This window comes from Gopherus flavomarginatus, chromosome 7, assembly GCF_025201925.1.
Source record: "Gopherus flavomarginatus isolate rGopFla2 chromosome 7, rGopFla2.mat.asm, whole genome shotgun sequence".
NCBI lineage: Eukaryota > Metazoa > Chordata > Testudines > Testudinidae > Gopherus > Gopherus flavomarginatus.
In genome coordinates this window covers 93,636,547-93,655,801 of record NC_066623.1, presented here as the reverse complement: position 1 = coordinate 93,655,801, position 19,255 = coordinate 93,636,547, and the positions used below count along the sequence as shown (strand labels likewise).

Genomic DNA, 19,255 nt, shown 5'->3' with positions numbered 1-19,255 from the left:
GGAGAAGGGAAGCAATGGGTGGGGTTGTTGCAGGGGCACCCCCGTGAATGGCATGCAGCTCATCATTTCTGCGGGATCTGACATGGAGCGGCTGTGCTCTCTGGTTCTCTGATACACTGGCTCTCTAGTACACTTGCCCCATATTCTAGGCAGGACTGACTCTATTTTTAGATAAAATTTAAAGGAAGGAATGACCCGGGGAGTCATTCCCGTTTTTGTCTTTGCGCCCCCGGCCAGCCAGGTGAAGGCCAGCCAGGAGCACCCATGACAGCAGCAGACAGTACAGAACGACTGATAACCGTCATCTCATCGCCAATTTACAATGGCACAGCAGACGGTACAGAACAACTGGTAACCGTCTCTGCTATCTTGCAAAGGCAAATGAATGCTGCTGTGTAGCACTGCAGTACCACCTCTGTCAGCGGCATCCAGTACACATACGGTGACAGTAACAAAAGGCAAAACAGGCTCCATGGTTGCCATGCTATGGCGTCTGCTAGGGCAATCCAGGGGAAAAGGGCGCAAAATGATTGTCTGCTGTTGCTTTCATGGAGGAAGGAATGAGTGACGACATTTACCCAGAATCACCCACGACACTGTTTTTGCACCATCATGCATTGGGATCTCAACCCAGAATTCCAATGGGCGGGGGAGACTGCGGGAACTATGGGATAGCTACGGGATAGCTACCCATAGTGCAACGCTCCAGAAAATCGACGCTAGCCTCTATACTTGGATGCACCCCGCCAAATTATTGTGCTTTGTGTGGTCGCATGCACTCGACTTTATACAATCTGTTAAAAAAATGGTTTATGTAAAATCAGAATAATCCTGTAGTGTAGACGTACCCTCATATTTGGATCCAAACTTGTGGCTGGCCTCTGTCATAATTGGCTGAATTGTCTGCTCCTCATCTCAGATCTGGAAACCTGGGAAAATCAGATCCAGCCATGAATTTTGTGGCTTTTGACCATTCCTATAAATGCTTCTAGGCAGAAGTGAGGAAGATTCATAGTCTCCAGCTGTGAATAAAAAGTACTTTGCCATTCCAGATAATTTCCAAATAAATCTAGAAAAGTCATTGTTTCCCTGCACACTTTCAAAGGTTTTGCTTCAGTTCAATGTATTTCAACATGCTGATTATCTCTCTGGCATGTGGACTGAATGCGCTGATGTTTGGAAATTCCAGTCCAAGTAGCGCTAATTTTGGAGCAAGTGCAGTCATTCATTATCAGCATCATGTGAACAAGTGCTGAGCAGCCAGTTCAAACTCAAGGAAAATAGTAAGTATGATGGAACCTATATAAGGAATCTGCATTTGTCAAACAGAAACAAGAGCTGGTTTGAGTCAACTCGACCTTGTAAATCTTAAGGGTTTTTTTGCTTGTACAAAATGACAAGACAGGACATGCAGAGAGAACAACTTGTCAATGTATTTTAAAAGATATAGTGAGAGCAGATTAGAAGTTACAGAAAGGCAACTTAAAAGTTAGAATCACTCATTAGTGAAGAAATAGTTATATATTAAATATAAATAATGGAAGCCTGATTGTCATTTATACTAAGACTCCTTTCTACCACTCTAGTATTGTAAAAGATGGCTTAAAACTAGTATAAATTTATGCAAACTTCCAGAGTGGTGTAAAGGGGCCCTAATATTAATGAGACACATATAGGGTGACATCCTGACCCCATCAAAGTCAATGGGAAAATGTCCAATTACTTTAAAGTGTCCAGGGTTTCTCCCTTAATATTTTACAACATGAAAAGCCATATTTTCAGTCTGGCCTATGAATATGGGCAGAAAAATATTGCATTCACAAATCCCACATTTGCACAAATCAAATAATTTAATACTTAACGTGTGGATGTTGTTACATAAAATATTTATGAACAAATATTGACGCTGGGCTATAAATTTAAGCACATAATGTTGATTGGTTTCTTTATATTACTTGCAGAAAAATACTGTGTATTGAGTTCAAAATCATTCTTCTTGCAAATGCAACTTTTTTCATTATTTCCCCTTTACTAACGCAGAATCAGCTACACTAATAAATTTTGATTTCTGGATAAGGAGACAGATTAATTTACAGTTTGCAGGTTCTTAGCTTTCCAGAATAGATCTTTCACATACAACTTTGAGTTCTTTGTTATTTAATTATCATTAGTTGATTAAATGAAACAAAAAAATCATTGATCCAATGATACATGATTTTTCAATATATCTGTATCAGGATGAGATCTAACTTAGCTTTTTTAAGCAGGTAAATTGCAGTATGTGCTAGCGGAAAAGAATTTTTCAGATTAGAGTCCATATTTTGAAATTCTGGCCCTCCAAACCTCCATTCCTCTCCCCATTTCTATTGTTTCCCATGTCTACTTCTGTCAATGTTTTTTCCCTTAGAAAATTATACAAATAAGGCACCAATCCTACAATACACTCCTCATGACAGAGTTTATTGAAGGATCGAAGTATTAAGTGTAAACCTGTGGGGGTGGTGATTTTGCATAATTTTGTATTTTCTGTTGCTCAACAGAAAAATGCTCTAATGTAAATAATACATATGAGATGCACAAGAACATAAAGTAAATATGTGCTTCAGATCTGATCATTAAAATGAAGAACGATGAGCAGAAAATACAAAATACCTTGCTTTATTTTACTTTTTCAAATTGCTTTTTTAAAACTTTTGGGCTGATCCTATGAGTGGCAGAGCACCTCCCACAATGTGCAGAGTGCCCTCAACTCCAACTGAAGTCAATAAAAACTGAGGATACTCAGCTCCTTGCAAGGATAAAGCCCCTAATTTGATGAGGAATCATTTTTGAGAGCAATTTAGAAAAGATCCATTGTTTTCTCTGTTAGTAATGATCAGCTCTTTGCCAGAAACATCCCCTACAGAGAGTTGTACTCCATATACCTCATTTGGTTCTGTTGTTCATTTGGAACCTGAAGATTTATAGTTCTGCTTTTTTCTTTCCTTTTTTTATAGAACTTTGAAATTGTCAGTCTAGTGAGAATCTCTTCTGCTAGGCTAAATAGCTTACTTTGCACAGAATTTCATTAATATTCATGGAAATTGGAACTATAAAAAAACTAAAAAGTGCAGTGAAATGTAAGTCAGAGAGGGAAAATATATTTTTGACATTTCCTCCATTTCAATAAAATAAGAAAAAGACATTATTTATTCAGTTAAATAAATAAAAGAAACATACACACCAGCCTATTATACATATTATTTGACTTTTCCATTTCTTAAGAAAAGATACTCATTATATTTCAGAGCCAGACAAAGAGCAACTGGAGAATCTAGCTTTGATTCTCAGTTCTGCTGCAGGGCCAGTTTGTGACCTTGGCTCAATCTCCACACCTCCTGAAACCACGATGGTAATCACCTCTATAAAACTGGGAGATTAAAGGACACTGCTGTAAATGAGATGTTCCAACTCAGCTGAGCCAGCTTGGTACATAAATATTTCATTTTCTCTGTATTTTGTGTCATATTTGTTTACTTTGGCAAAACTAGTTTGCTGGTTTGTTTTATCGTTTAGTGGACATTTTCAGAGCACAGTCCCAGGACTGGAGTCCTCAGTGGGAAGTGTGCAGAATTTGAGAAAAATAAGAGATGCTGGAAACCAAATTAGATACCCAGATGAGTTTAAAAAAACCATTCCTAAGCCTGGTGTTTTAAAAACATTAAATGTTTCAAGCCCAGAGGGGTCACTGTTGAATTAATAATACATTTTTAATATGCATTGATGTGTTATACAATATTCCCACACTGAAAAACTAATATTGTGGCCTATTTCATTTTATAAATTAAAATTGGCATTTGCAGATTACAATGCAGAGAGGTTTGTGAACTTAGCTGAGATTCCAGTTGGGATAGACGAGTGTTATTTCGTTTTGCCAAATGTACAGTTGACACTCTAATGAGTGAATGCATTTGTTTTCTTGCAACAAGGACTTGTTGATAAACACGGAGTTTGTCTTATAAAGATAGCTTTCAAAGAATAAAATGTAGATTTTCACATGTAAATCCTATTTTACAATGGAATATTTTTCATCTCTACTTTTCCCTTGAATGAGTTTTATTACTAGTTGTGGGTGAACCTCAAACAACTTGAGAAACCTTGGAAAGTTTACATATTTATTTGAAACTTATCTGAATATTTCAAAGTCCTCATTTTCCTTCATCTTTCTCACCATTCCACACTAATCCTTCCAACTTCTACAGTTACATATTTTCCCTTCCTCCTAATTCTATTTGTCTCCTGACTCTCAGTCACAGGCATCTCCAGTTTTCTCCACCTGACATCCAGTATGCCCCCTCCCTTTCATATGTCATGAATGGAGAGGTCTAGTCTGAAGTTTCATTTTATATCTCTGTTACAGTCTGGCTGGCTAGAAAAATCTAATCTCATGAATTCAGGGACACTGGCTGCACTGGCGCTTTACAGCGCTGCAACTTTCTCGTTCAGGGGTGTGAAAAAAACACCCCCCTGAGCACTGCAAGATACAGAGCTGTAAAGCACCAGAGTAAACAGTGCTGCAGCACTGGAACCACGGCTCCCAGAACTGCAAGCTAATCCCCATGAGGAGGTGGAGTATGTGCAGCGCTGGGAGAGCTCTCTCCCAGCGCTGGCGCTGCGACCACGCTCACACTTCAAAACGCTGCTGCGGCAGCACTTTGAAGTTTCGAGTGTAGCCAAGCCCCCAATCTTCACAGCCCTGCAACTTGTCTGAAGCTTTTTTGTAGTCATTTATGCTGGTGCAAAGTCAATGTAAAATGCTACCAAACGAGGATAGTAAGACTATGCCCACTTTGCATAGATGTATATGACTACACAAATTGCAGGGCAACGGTGAATCAGGCCTAGGTCTTCTCCAGAATTTGCCTTTGGGTGTGGCTACACTTGCAGCTGTACAGCGCTGGGAGTTACAGCTGTCTTCGTACAGCTGTGTAGGGAAAGCGCTGCAGTGTGGCCACACTTGCAGCATTTGCAGTGCTGTTGGGAGTTGCTGAACAGGCATTCTGGGATACCTTCGAATACCTCTGGAGGCCAATTACAGCGCTTTTGGTGGCCACACTGGCGGAGCAGCGCTGCATCACCAGTGCTGCAATCGTCATACCCCAGGCAGAGCAGGAGTACAGCCAGCGCTGAAGCCAGGGAGATGCAGCGCTGTAAGTGCCTTGCAAGTGTGTACGGTGAGTATGTTGCAGCGCTATAAACCCACCACCAGCGCTGCAACTCTCCAGTGTAGCCAAGCCCGTCTGAACCCTGAGGAGTGGGAGGAGAGAGACCTGAATTAATGAGACTTGATACAGCAGCCATTTTAGCAGAAATTGTCCAGTCCCCCAGATGGATTTGATTAAAGGAGGCCTGTTGCAGACTAGGTGATGGAGAGTTTGGTCTGACCCAGTACGGTCGTTCTTATGTATCTTTCATTATTGATTTTATCTGTGACCCAACTGTATTTATCTTATCTATTCCAATAAGGCTAGGAGAATATACAGATACCTTGTCTCAATTTTGTCTTCTGTCCCCAAGTCTAACAAAAAAGAATATGTTGAAACATTTCAATAGACTTCTTCCTTAGTTAGACAGCTCCTTTAATTGTATCTTACATCTGTCAGTTAGTGTTTCACAACCATTTGGAAGCTTCTTTAAGCATTTACTGCTTCATTCTGTTTAAGGTTAATTGCACAATTCTTACAGACCAGCAAAGAGTTAAGAGACTTGCCTGTTTTGTACAAAGGATCTTTACAGGACATGACTGATTATATCTATATCTGCTCATTTGGAAAGAATTAGGCAGTGCTTGATGCTCCTCTTATTTAGGTTTTAATGGCTTAATTAATAAAGAAGCTCTGAAAAGCATTGCAGATTCTTTAGATGTGTTAACACAGGGATATACATAGGCTAATGCGGATGCATATGGCTTAATTGTTGAAGATGTCTTTCTCATTTTAATTTTACCTACTAGAAAGTCAATATCCATTGATTTAATTTTGTTAGAAGAATCCTTATCTCCTGCCCTTCTCTAAGAGACAAAATCTTGATGTAGTCCATTTTATGTTCCATTTGTTGACTCTCTCTAACCTTCAAAGTTACCTTAATTAACAGTCTCTGTTTGAAGTGGACATAATTTACTTGAATTTTCAAAAAGCTTTGGATAAAGCCTTTTATAAAAGACTATTAAGGTAAATAACAAGAGGGTAAAGGGAAAAGTCATGTTGTGAATTAAAAACTGGTTAAGCAAGAAGAAATAGAAATAGAGTCGTACTGAATGATTACTCTTCAGAGTGGAAAGCAAGTTAATAGTGGGGCACCACAAAGATCAGTCTTATTTAATAAACTAAAGCTTTGGAGGAGAAAGCGGGTAATAAGCTGCTGAAAATTGCTGATTGCACTAAGTATTTTCAATTAGTTAAGAACAATTGTGAGAAACTGCAGACATTTTTAAATGAGAGATGGATCTGTTGCAATACAGGGCAATGATGGGTGACCTCAGTAGGACAAAGTCCTTCCATCCCATCTCAGGAAGGACTGGTCCTGTCCAGAAGGTCCTGTCCATTTTCTTGATCAGAAAGAAGGACATGAGTCAGTCTAAACTCAGGTTATTGATCCAAAAGTTTTTTGTCTGTTGGTCTCTGGAGAATCTAGTTTGAACTAGTATTTGCAGGCTTCTCCAGGTGGGACTTCTCTGGAGGTGTTACAATGCAATTGAATTTGCCTATGCACTCCCATTCCCCCCACCCCTTCTTAATTCCTGGAGAAGCTGCGGTCAGTCTTCCTCCTAGAATTATGTACAATCCCTTGCCCACAATGATCAATAACTTAATACGGTAAAATCTCCAACAATATTGCAGGAAAATACTATATATATCATAGCATCAAAACTGGAATCTCAGCTCTAACTCCCTTTGAATATTGGGTTGTAAGGATGCAAATCTCCGCTCTTACTATTTTCCTTCTGGTTCAAACCTAAAACCAGAAAGAACCTAATTTCTGATTTGGTTCAAATACAGGCAAAATCTCATAGGAACGCTATTCTTGTGTGATTTTTTTTTTGTCAGTAATGATGATTTAGCTAACACTTGTGTAGTGCTTTTAATCCAGAGATTTCAAGGTACTTTACAATTCCCGCTGGTGATAGATGATGAAACTGAGACACTTAGCAGTTAAGGCTCAGTTTTTCCAAACTGGCTTATAATTTGGGTACCTTTAAATACCTGTGGTCTAATTTCCACAGATATTGAACACCCACAACCCCAAATGAAATCAGTGGGAGCTTCTCTCTCAGATCTGCATGAAAACTTCTTATGATATAAGAGTCAAACCTTTATTCACAGTGCCTGCTTCCTCTCTCTCTCTCTCTCTCTCTGCTGTTTATATGAGTTTCTGAAACTATCTTCTCATCCAGAGCTCTCTTGGAAGCACAAGCCTATCCATATATATATCACCCCAGAATTTACAATTTCTGAGAGTAATTAAAAGCTTTTGTGTTTTTCTAAGCGTCCATTCTTCTCTCTTACAAGCATTACTATCTGTGAATCTAACAATATTGTTTCTCTGTCTCCCCGCCTTATCATTTATGGGTGAGTGAGATGAGTCACAAGAAGCTCCACTGAAGTCAGTGGAGCTATATTGAGTTGCCCCTGCTGGAGGTCAGGCTAAGGACTTTAGACCCCTAAATGAATGACTCCCCCAAGATACATGAGGCTCTCAGAGGATATTCCAGAGGGGAAAGCATCTTTCATAAGGAGGCACATTGCTTCTGCACTGCTACCTACTAACTCCTTGATCCCCTGGACAATACGGCTTGAGGAACTGTGATGCTAACATCACCATCCGCCACTGGCTGCCATCTGTGTTCTCTTGGACTGGTTTCCATAGCCCTGGGGGTAAAGCAAGGCCAACATCTTCCCTCCCTCCACATCAGCAGAGCCCCTGCAGAGGGGCTTCCATGTGCTAGGGGAACATACCCTTCCATGCATCCTGTTCTCAGACCTGCAAATTCAGGTTCTCTTCTGCTCAAGAGCATTTGGGCCTTCCAGTGTTTGGGACATTTTTAGAAGGTGATAAATGCCTTCAGATCCTATTGAAGTTAATGGGATTTGAGGAGGCTCTGTACGTGGCAGGAGTAGTCCCTAAAACACTAGTCCTAGGGAGACTTACAGCCAATGTTAGTGTGAAATAATTAAACATAAGAGAAAATGCATCAAGTGTGGTATGGAAAGGGCTTTACACAGAAAATTCACTCAGTGAAGTACATTGACAAAATATTTTTTTCAATTTAAATAGTCTAAAGAAATAATCCCTGAACACTAATGTTGCCTGGTAACAGGTCTTAGTTTTGTCAGTACTTGTGATGACGGATTCAAATGACTGGCCTCTTTGTTGCCCATGTGAAATGAATTTGTGGTCTCAGTCCAGTTACTAGTTGACAGGAGCCCACATCACAAATGATTCATCATGTCTGGCACTAGTTGGGACCATCACTGGCAGTGAGGATGAGTGAATAGCAGTGGAATCGACACTATCCACTCATCCTCTCACTAGAGGTGGTCCCTTTATGTCACCCTTGAGACATATGGGTAGGTTGAGCTGGAATGTGTTTTCCATGATGCTCTCCATGCTGTGGATAATTTCTAGGGCTGTCACTCCAGCACCTTTCACAATCATTAGACTCACATGTAGGCTACATTCCATAAAACTGTATGTAGAATTATGCAAATGATCTGTGGCACAAGACCCTGAGTGGATATAAAGACACCCTTGGGCTTCAAAAAAATAACAGTGTTTAGGCTTCAATAAATAATCCAAAATGGTTTAATTCAAATTTCCATTTTGACAGTTATTCAGAAGGCCAATGCTTCAAAATTAATAGCTGCTCTACCAAACAATTGGCCTTCAGAATGACTAAGAGTGAAAATTTGAAAGAAACCACTTTGGTTATTTATTGAAGTCTAAGGCCTATTATCTTCTAAATACACTGAAGTCTTTATACATTGAGTGAATTATACTTGTGAATTTACCTGCATGCATTTACATTTAAAGGAGTCTTTTATTTTATTTTATTTTAAGAACTGTGATATGTTTATTGGTGTTTGTTCATGAAGCCTAAAAGAAAATTAAAGGCTAGTCTGAGCTTTCTGAGTCAGTCATTTCTGGGGCTTTCCCTTCACAAATCAGGCATTTTATTGGCAAATACATTTTCAGGTTATTTATAAGGCATCAGTGACATTCAGTGTTCAGTTATAGTACTGTAAGTTAATCACTTTTATATGATGTACGGAGTTCTCTGCCTTTATAGGTTGGTGTCTGTTCTTTCTTGGCATAATGTTATAGAATTTTATTATAAGGTGACCACGTACAGAGCTTCTAATTGGAATCTTTTATTTCTTTTTCCTCTAGGCTGTGGATATACTTTTGCAGCATGGAGCTTATGTCAATGTTCAAGATGCAGTGTTCTTCACCCCATTACACATTGCCGCATACTATGGCCATGAACAGGTAATTAAATGGGCAGAATCTGACAAAGATGAAAGAGTGCGCTGACACTAGGAGCCATATGTAGGTTTACTGTCAGCCAGCCTGTCTTTATATTTGGAAGGGTCCTACTAGAGAGAGGCTTTCACATCCTTAAGTTATGCCTTTAACTATATCTGACATTTTCAGGTATTTGAAGGCTCATAGGAATGTGGGTATTCATATTTTAACTACTCACTGCTAGGATCACCAGCCAAATTTACTACCCCCCAAAAGAGTTCTTGAAATTAGTTGCCATTCATGAGAGAGAGTTTTTCTAACCTATAAAAGGGCTTCTCACCCAGAGATACAATTAATACAATGCTGAACCTTGAAGCTGCCTTGTAGCCATTAGATCAGTGTTTCCCAAACTTGGGATGTCGCTTATGTAGGGAAAGCCGCTGGTGGGCTGGGCCGGTTTGTTTATCAGTACATCCCTTGGCCCGCTCCACTTCCTGCAGTTTCCATTGGCCTTGAGCAGGGAACCGCGGCCAGTGGGAGCTGCGAACGGCCGGACCTGTGGACCCAGCAGGTAAACAAACCAGTCGGGCCTGTCAGGGACTTTCCTTACACAAGCAGCGTCCCAAGTTTGGGAAACATTGCATTAGATGTATCAGTTTAAATACCTCTACAGAAATGTGTATAAATGGCTCATAGCACTCAGTAATAAACAGATTGGTGCACCTTGGATTTAATGGGTGAAATCCACGCCCCATGGAAGTTCATGGGAAAACTCCTAGTGGATCCAATGGAGCCAGGATTTCACCCAGTGTGTTGTGGCTGCAGAGGGCCAAATCTTGCTTGTCTTACTCTCACCAGCAGGGAAATTTTAAAAAAGCACTGAAGCCTTGGCCCTAAGTTATCATCAAACCCTCCTAATTCCATTTCTCTTTGCTAATATAGAAGTGTCTGTGGCTTAGTGGGCAATATACTCGTTTGCACTGCAGGAGATCCTTTGGTTCAAAAATAGCCTTGTGTCTGTGTTGGCTTATGTGAGTCAGTCCCTGTGCCTTTCTTTTCCTGGAAACATGCATATGTTGGGACATTTTCAGAGTTTCAAAGCATGACCTCTAGGTAGAGTATATTTTTCATTTCACTGAAGTTTATTTAGAGTACGTTGAAGAGTCATTCCCAGGAAAATGCTTTTGAAAGGACAGATTCCAAGAGAACAGATGATTGAAAACTCTATACTTCTATGGTTCAATAACAGTAAGGATGTGCACAAAGCATGCATTCCTGCACCCTCCTTTTTTATATATTCACCTCATCATCCAGTAACATTAAGAAACTCTTTACATGTTGGGCTGAGAGATTAGTTTGCTTATTTCCCGTGAACCACTTTTGAACAAATAGTCACAGTCTTGTGAAATTATGCTAAAATGCATATGGTGCTTTAGTGATAAGAGACTCTACTTTCTGAAGGAAGCTATGGCTCTGACATAGCTAATTTATGGATGTTAAGGACATCTACTTTATTATGCTGACTAGGTCAGTTAAACAAATGTCTTTTTCCCAACTCCTTGCTATCCATATCATTTTAAAAAATGAACTGACCTTTGATAGTGAACAATATAATATTTTATAGATATATAACTTAAAAATGGAATTTATGAGTTTAATGAAAATAAATTATATATACTTACATAACCCAGTTTTAATTTTAAAAAATAGATCTTTCTCACTCAAAATGTTAAGAAATCCAACACAGAGTAAACTTCAACATAAGAACTGGGGATTACCAAATGAAATTAATTGGTAACAGGTTTAAAACAAATAAAAGAAAATATTTCTTCACATAACACACAGTCAACCTGTGGAACTCTTTGCCAGAGGATGTTGCAAAGGCCAAGACTATAACAGGGTTCAAAAAAGAACTAGATAAGTTCCTGGAAGCTGGGTCCATCAGTGGCTATTAGCCAGGATAGGCAGGGATGGTGTCCCCAGCTTTTGTTTGCCAGAAGCTGGGAATGGGCGACAGGTAATGGATCACTTGATAATTCCCTGTTCTGTTCATTCCCTCTGAGGCACTTGGCATTGGCCACTGTCGGAAGACAGGATACTGGACTAGATGGACCTTTGGTCTGACCCAATATGGCTGTTCTTATGTTTTGGTTTCATTGAAATGTTTGTTTTCACTTGATGTTCTAATTTACATTGATGAAATATTTAGGTTACCCACCTCTTGCTGAAGTTTGGTGCTGATGTGAATGTGAGTGGGGAAGTTGGAGACAGGCCCCTCCACTTAGCTTCTGCCAAAGGGTTTCTTAATATTGCAAAACTCTTGATGGAAGAGGGCAGCAAGGCAGATGGTAAGGAAAGATTTTATAAGCACATTACAATTATATTTTGTATATAGTGTCAAATGCTGACACATACTTTGCACCAGCCTTGGATTTTGCTTTCTGATATGGTGTGTGCATGTGTGTTTGTGTATTGAAGTTGGTGACTAGTGCAAAAAAAAATTCTGGAAATATTTATTCACATTCTAAATATGCTTTGTCTATGTTTCTGCCCTCTTTGTGTTGCTTCTCTTGAATAAGCTAGAGAATTAGCTTATTGGCAAAAGTGCTCGTAGAAACAACGAGTTGCAAGTGAATACTGGAGAATATTAGGAGTAAACAAATTTGAAATTCATAGTCACAAGTACTCACAGTGGAGATTTGTTTCTAAGAGATATGCTGGTCCAACCGGAGAACAGAAAGAAACCATGTGATGTATTTGTCCAATCTAAACAATTCAGATTTTGGCTATCAAAGACCCACAATAAACTGTTAGTGAACGAGCTACAGATGAAGGATATTAAGTAGAAATTATGTAGTAAATATTTTCAAGTAATAATATAGAGAAAAACCATAATCTATTCACACACAACTTGTGAACGGAAAAAGAAATGGAATTTTTATAACTCATTATTCATTATAAAATGTTCACGTGTAATATAAGTTTGTGTGTCTGTGTGTGTTTAATACATGACCGGATGGAACAGTGTAAAGGTTTATCGGCATAAATGTTTGCATTATTCCCAAACTCAAAATCTCTGAGTGAGTTTTACAGGTCATACCAAGCTAATGCCAATAAAATTGCTACACAATTCCACATCATTATATATTCTGTATATGCCATAGTGCCATAGATTAAGCAAAAGAATAAAAATGTGTTGTGGAAATATATGTCAGGGTTTCTTTCATCCCATTTGTTGTAAAACCATGTGCTTTAGTTACCATGGACTGGATTTCTTGTTCTATTTCAGCTCCTTTATACACCTTCAATAACATAAAGGGCACAAAACTTACCAAAAAAGTCTCACGGTAAAACTCCCTGTGTAAGGAGGTTCCCTGTACAGTGCAGAGACAGGAAAATGACTCTTTATCAATCCCCTCCAAACCTTTGTTTGGGTGGGACCTATTTGGGGTGGGAGGGCAGAGTACTGCTGTGCTCCAACTGTTCTCCACTGCGGAACAGCTGCTAGGGGCTGTTGCAGCTAAGCATACAGTAGAACAGCCCTAAAGCTGAAAACTCAGCAGACACCAAAGTGGCTCAATGACATCTTCCCTACCCCACTCCCACCTCCCTCATTTCCTGAGCTTAGTGTCACGTGGGAGGAAAGGAATGGCTTGTCCCATGAGTCTGTTAGTAAAGGGCCTCTAGGGAGAGGAGTACTATAAATAATACATTTGTAAAACCTCTTCTAAAATAACCTAAGCTAGTCTTTCTACACATAAAATTGTTGTGGCATCCTCGCCATCCTGGGAGCTTCCAGTGCTAGCAGCAAGTGCTGTGTCTCTTTGAGGGGGACTCTGCTCTTGCCGAGAGCATAAAGCTCCCATGTCTAGCTCTGCAGAATCATGAGATGTTGAATCTTAATCCTGGTGTCTGTGCGGGACCAACTACTGCCTCTTCTGGACATTAGGGCTGTACAATTTTGGGAGGGAGAAAGAGACGTAAGCATTTTTCTGGTAGGCTGATTTTTGTCTTATTAAATGGGGTCTCTTTGAAGCTGCTTGGAGATTTGGGATGTCAGAGGAAGTCAGACAGTTTAAGTGGTGAGCAGAGTGTGGGTGAGACAGTCAATGGTACGTGATAACTACAATATATTGGATATTGCAATTGGATATTGCAATTCATCACGACTCTGCAGTTTATCTTGAGGATGCCTCTACTACATATCTGTCTTTGTGATACGCATGTGATAGATACTTGTGTATGTATCTGTAGCCACCTTGAAAAATATTATGAATACTAAAACTTGTAATTAACTAGCTAAAAAATGTATGTGAAATGTATTAGTTCAGATGTTCTTGTAGGCAAATTGGACACAGCCCTATATTCAAGTTGTTCAAAGGGATATTTCTCATCTTCAGATATAGGACAAAAAAAGAGCTTTCAAAATGTGACAGCATATGGTCTGAAAAAAGTACTTATTTTTAATAAAGCGATTTACTTTAATATTACTACTGTTAACACACTTATATCCCAAATACATTGCATACATTCCTGGCTCCACAGAATTCAGTGGGAAAACTTCCATTGATTTCTGTTGAGTCAGGATTTTGCCCAGGGAGACAATCTCCATATGATTTTGAGAGGCCTAATAAAAAGCAAAACGGAAGGGGACAGGGGCAATTGGCATTTGCTACAAGAATCCTACATACTATAGTAAGAACAAACTTATCAAAATTATTCTACTTCAGTCTCACAATCTAGAACCCCATTCGATGTCTTCTGCCAATCAATATTCATAGCTAGTCATTAATTAACACAATGGAGCACATCAGGCAAAGCATAAAAAGGATTCTATCTATTCATATTTGAAAATCGTATAAAATTCCAGTCTTGCAATCCTTAGTTCAGTGTTTCCCAAGCTTAGGATGCTGCTTGTGTAGGGAAAGCCCCTGGTGGGCCAGGCCGGTTTGTTTACCTGCCCCGTCCCTTGGCCCGAGCCACTTCCTGCAGCTCCCATTGGCCTGAAGCAGCGAACCGGCTGGACCTGTGGACGCAGCAGGTAAACGAACCAGCCCAGCCCGCCAGGGGCTTTCCCTACACAAGCGGCATCCTTAGTCAGTTCCTGATCCAATGCCCTTTGAAGTCAATGGGAATCTTTCAGTTAATTTCAGTGGGAAGTGGTCATTGTGGGAGTTTTGTATGTGGGAGTACTGCATTCTCAAGCCTGCAGTAAATGGCCTAAATTCTAAATCCTAAGTTCAGGACAGCACGTGAGCTTGTACTGAAATCCATCCCTATTCATGACAGCAGTTAAGCATATGCATAACTTCCATTGACTTCAGTGGAGTATGAGCACATGCTTAGAGTTAAGCACATGATTCAGTGCTGTTCTGAATAGAAATGTTGTCCTGAACTGTGTCTATATATGTGTATGGGTATATCTATATCTATTCTTATATCGATCTCGCTCTCATATCTATCAATATACTTTCCTTTGGTAAATAACCACACTGTACAAAAGGCAACATTCCATATATCTTTTTCCTTTGATCATTTCACACAGAACTCAGGTTTTCTGTGCACAGCTCCAAAACCAGTGGTTCCAAAAGCAGCATCGTTCATATACATGATTTCCACAGTGTCATAGACCTGTTCTGCAAGTTACGCTGTAACTGCATCTGCACCCACACTCCTCCTACTTACTGGTATCTGGGAGTATAAATTTAACATGTTCTCTGAGAGTCATGAATGTATTACATCCCTCCTACTCACTCATTAGGAAAAAATGTGGAAACAGTATGACTCAGATTTGTAAGTATTTTTTTGAACAGTGAGCCTTTGATATTTAAGTCTTGATATGTGCACACTGAACCAATATAATTATAATAAAGGGGGAGAGGGAGTGGAGAAGAGATGTGCATTCACCATACAAGGCTGTAAAAGGCTTATCATCACTTAGTTAATTTATTCCAAAAGAAGAGGAAATTAGGGTCCCATTCAAGATTATTTATTTTAAAATTTGTACATTCCTCAATAGAAAAATCAAAGCTGAAAATGTCTTACCCCCAAAGTAACACATTTTGAAACTTGAAATCACCATGGCAACAGAGGAAGAACTTAAACATTTAAGAATGAAAATAATTTATGATATAAAATTAGCCAAAGGAATCTGAAAACATTCTCTGAAATTCAGCAATATGTTTCATGACTTTGACCTATTCATTTTAATGTATATTGACTGCTTGGACATTCAATTCCTGTCTCTCATGTCTCTGAAATGGAGAAAGAAAAGCAGTGACCATTGCAACATAGTGAAAAAGTCAAAGCATGGCCAAACTCTACTAACATTTACAAAATCTAGGGAGTGCCAATGTTCTGCTTCATCCCCATCACAAAGATACATAAAATGAAATACACAAATGCATTATTCATGTATTTTATATTATAACCAATAGGCTGCAAGCACAGTGCACTCTCTCTCCAAATGCTAGTCCTATAGTTTGTTTACATGGAATTCCCTAACATGCAATATGAACGCTATTGGAAAGGAACTCTTAGTGGAATAACCAGATAAATAAAACATTTTTCTTAAATATTGTGACCCTACCAAGACAGTGGCTGTGCATTTTGATCAGATTCTTATAAACTCTCAATTTATTTTAGGCCACTAATACATTTTAAAAGTCTAATTTACCTTTATGAACTATTATCACTTGAAATTCCCTTAATATTGGAAACATCTAATTGCTGACCTTGATTTGTTTAGCATGAAAAATCTCATTTTTGTATGTTTTTTTTCATATTTTGATCTCTCTCTCCTCTTTTGACTCCCACTGTGCTCCCATTATTTTAATATGCAGTTTGTATTATTTATGCATTCATTATTTTTACCTGTTTGCATTATGTAGTATCTCAGTAAGTTCTATTTTAAAAAATCCAAATAAAACTGTATGAGAGTAGTAAATTCTTTATTATTAGGTTACAATACAAAACATACGGATTTTGGATCAGATCCCGCAAACACTTCTTCATGTCAGTCAATACAACAATTCATGTAACTTGATCCTTCTGTCATGTGACAATGGTAAAGAATCACTTTCTTTTAACACTGAACAAGGAACTTTCTTAGAATAAGAAGAGAGAATTATCCCTAAAATAACACACACACCCATCATGTTTCATTGTAAAACGTCTTCCTAGAATGTTCCTCATCTCCCTGCTGCCTCTCTTTCTGCTACAGATTGAAAGAAACACAACACATCTCTTCAAGAGAGTTCAGCTGATTAATTTAGCTGATCAAATTCTAGGACTGTAGACTCCAGTTTAATAATCTTCAGGTTATTCTCAACGGCATTATCTCTGTTCACTAAAGGAGCATTTCAAGTAGAGTCATATAACAATTCTGCTGGGTTTGGAACCATCTGAAGATGCCACCTATTTCTTCCATGCTCCTGAGTATCTTGGTCAATCTCCCTCTTGGGTGCAGAATGAAGACTCATGTGGAATATTGGTGCAACTGTGCCCTACAACAACAGCTGATGCTGTCCAATTTTGTTCTGTCTCCAGGATTATCAAGACTGGGTCTCCTAATTTAAGATTGGATATTCTTTCTGATGGCTGAAGAAGAAAGACTGAGACCTTTTATATTTATTGTTTCTCAGCTTCACATCCTTTAAACAGGGCCACTTAGGTTGAAGATTTGCCTCTGAGTTTGACAATATTATTCTTAATTGTGGACTCATAACCAGCTGAACTGTCTTACTTTGGTGCCTGATGTGGGGGTTTCCCTATTAACTCAGCAGAACATGGAGGCAAGATTCAGGTTATTTTTTTAGAATGCTCTCTTCTAGATCCTATTTCCTTGACAGTGGTGGGAGCTGGAAGTAATATTCTTGAAATCATTGTTTCTCAAAAGCTTGGAACTCTAAATTGGCAGATTGTGGTCTGTTATGGGTGACTATGCCTCCAAAATGAGAAAAAAATGCCTTTTATCTGTTTTGCAACCTAGTGGGTATAGTAAGAAGTAGAATCTCTACAAATCTAGAAAAGTAGTCAGTAGCTAGTAGACAAGTATGTCCTTTATCTTCACCAGGTATAATGCATTTTTTTTCTTCTGCCTTTTATGAAGCCCATATCAGTGACCATAGTTTGATCTAGTAGATTGCTGCAGTGGTTGTCAAACAGGTATTCATTGCCTGTGTAGGTCCAATGGGTTTTTAATTAACCAAAGAAACTTATCTGCCCCTTCGGACTACTGAACATTATCCTGGGTTCTGGCTCATCTTAAAAGTCTCTCTGCAAATCACAATCACCTCTGCCAATTAAGGTCAAATTGAAATTAGATATCTGATTTTAAGATTAACAGGACAAGCCTGCTTGTTTTTGAATGCTCACCCTCACGTGGGCTATTGCCTTGGCTTATTTTTCTTGATTCTGCTAGTTGGCAATTGCCATACCTGTCATATTTCTGCCCAAGTTACTTGATGGTCTGAAAGTGCTTCTCTTTTTCCCCCAATTGGAATTTATTTTTTTCTTCTTTATTTACCATGCATCTACTATTTTCTTATTGTCTGACTTGCATTTTGCTATCTCAGACTGCCATGCTAGTGGCACCAGCTGTCCCAGAGTTAGCTCAGAAATTACCTGTGATTTTTCTAAAAGTTCCTTGTTTAAAATCCAACTACTAGAAGATCTCTATGCATTCCTCTTTACTGATGCCAAAATCACAATGCTCTCCCTGTTCCTATAATTACCTTATGAAAGCTTTCACGCTTTTTCAGGGCCTCTGCTCCCTTGGGGAATATATCCCTGTTTGTCTATTACATTCCTTTTGGGAATGAAAATGCTGATTGCATTTTTTAAAAAAACAATGTCAATGTTATTCTTATCTCCCACTTCAGCAAAAGGAAATGCTTCATAAATAGTTTCAGCTTCACTCTTCAGGGCATAAATGAATGTGCCAAGCTCTGCTTCACCCCTCTCCATGCTTGCTTTTTGTTGTGGTTTGTAATGTGCGGAAGTACTCCTGCCTCTCAGGTCACTTGGTGGGCTTATCAGACTGAAAGTCTTCTAGGAGAGTTGAACGTTGACATTTTATTTCCCTCTTATTTATGCTAGTTCCAAATGAGTTAGCCTCTGGCAGGATGACAGGTGACAATAGTAAGAACTCAAAGGTGACACAGTAGAGCTATACAAAATAATGAATGGTCTAGAGAGAAATGAAATCGTAGGCTATTTACCCCTTCTCAGACTATAAAAACAGAAGGACAGTTGATGGAACTGGAAAGCAACAAACTTAATACTGATTTTGCACAATGCAGAACTAATCCATGAAACTTATTGCCACAATATATCATTGAAATCAAGAGTTTATTGGCTCCAAAAGAGTGATGGACAATTTATATGGGTACTGTGAACATCCACAGTTACTTTAGATTAGTGATACTCAGACCTCAGTGGTTCAGGAGCCAAATTAGCGATCAACATTACCCAAAAGAGCCACAGTAGTGTGAATTCATCGTTTCATTTACTATATGCAGTATATAAATTGTAAATGAAACAATTTGTTTAGACACACACACACACACATATACTCATAGCAAAATGACTGACCAAGTATTTTACAATTGGTTAATAACATAGTAAAAGCATCCTGGCTGGTTAATAACTTACATTGGTTAATAATTAAATCACAGTGTTTTAATATCATGTGTTGTGAAGAGCCATAGGAGACGCATTAAAGGTAATTTGTGGCTCCCAAGCCTCAGTTTGA

The 19,255-nt window shown here is 38.9% G+C and overlaps 1 protein-coding gene across 2 annotated transcripts in view; it reads left to right on the top strand.

The window, feature by feature from the left end:
- Positions 1–19,255, top strand: part of TNNI3K (TNNI3 interacting kinase) — a 161,462-nt gene that overhangs the window by 24,862 nt on the left and 117,345 nt on the right. For both annotated transcript variants that reach the window (XM_050961006.1, XM_050961007.1), the window contains 2 exons: positions 9,427–9,525; positions 11,711–11,849. In XM_050961006.1, the coding sequence (XP_050816963.1) occupies positions 9,427–9,525; positions 11,711–11,849 (238 nt within the window). The remainder of the gene's footprint in view (positions 1–9,426; positions 9,526–11,710; positions 11,850–19,255) is intronic.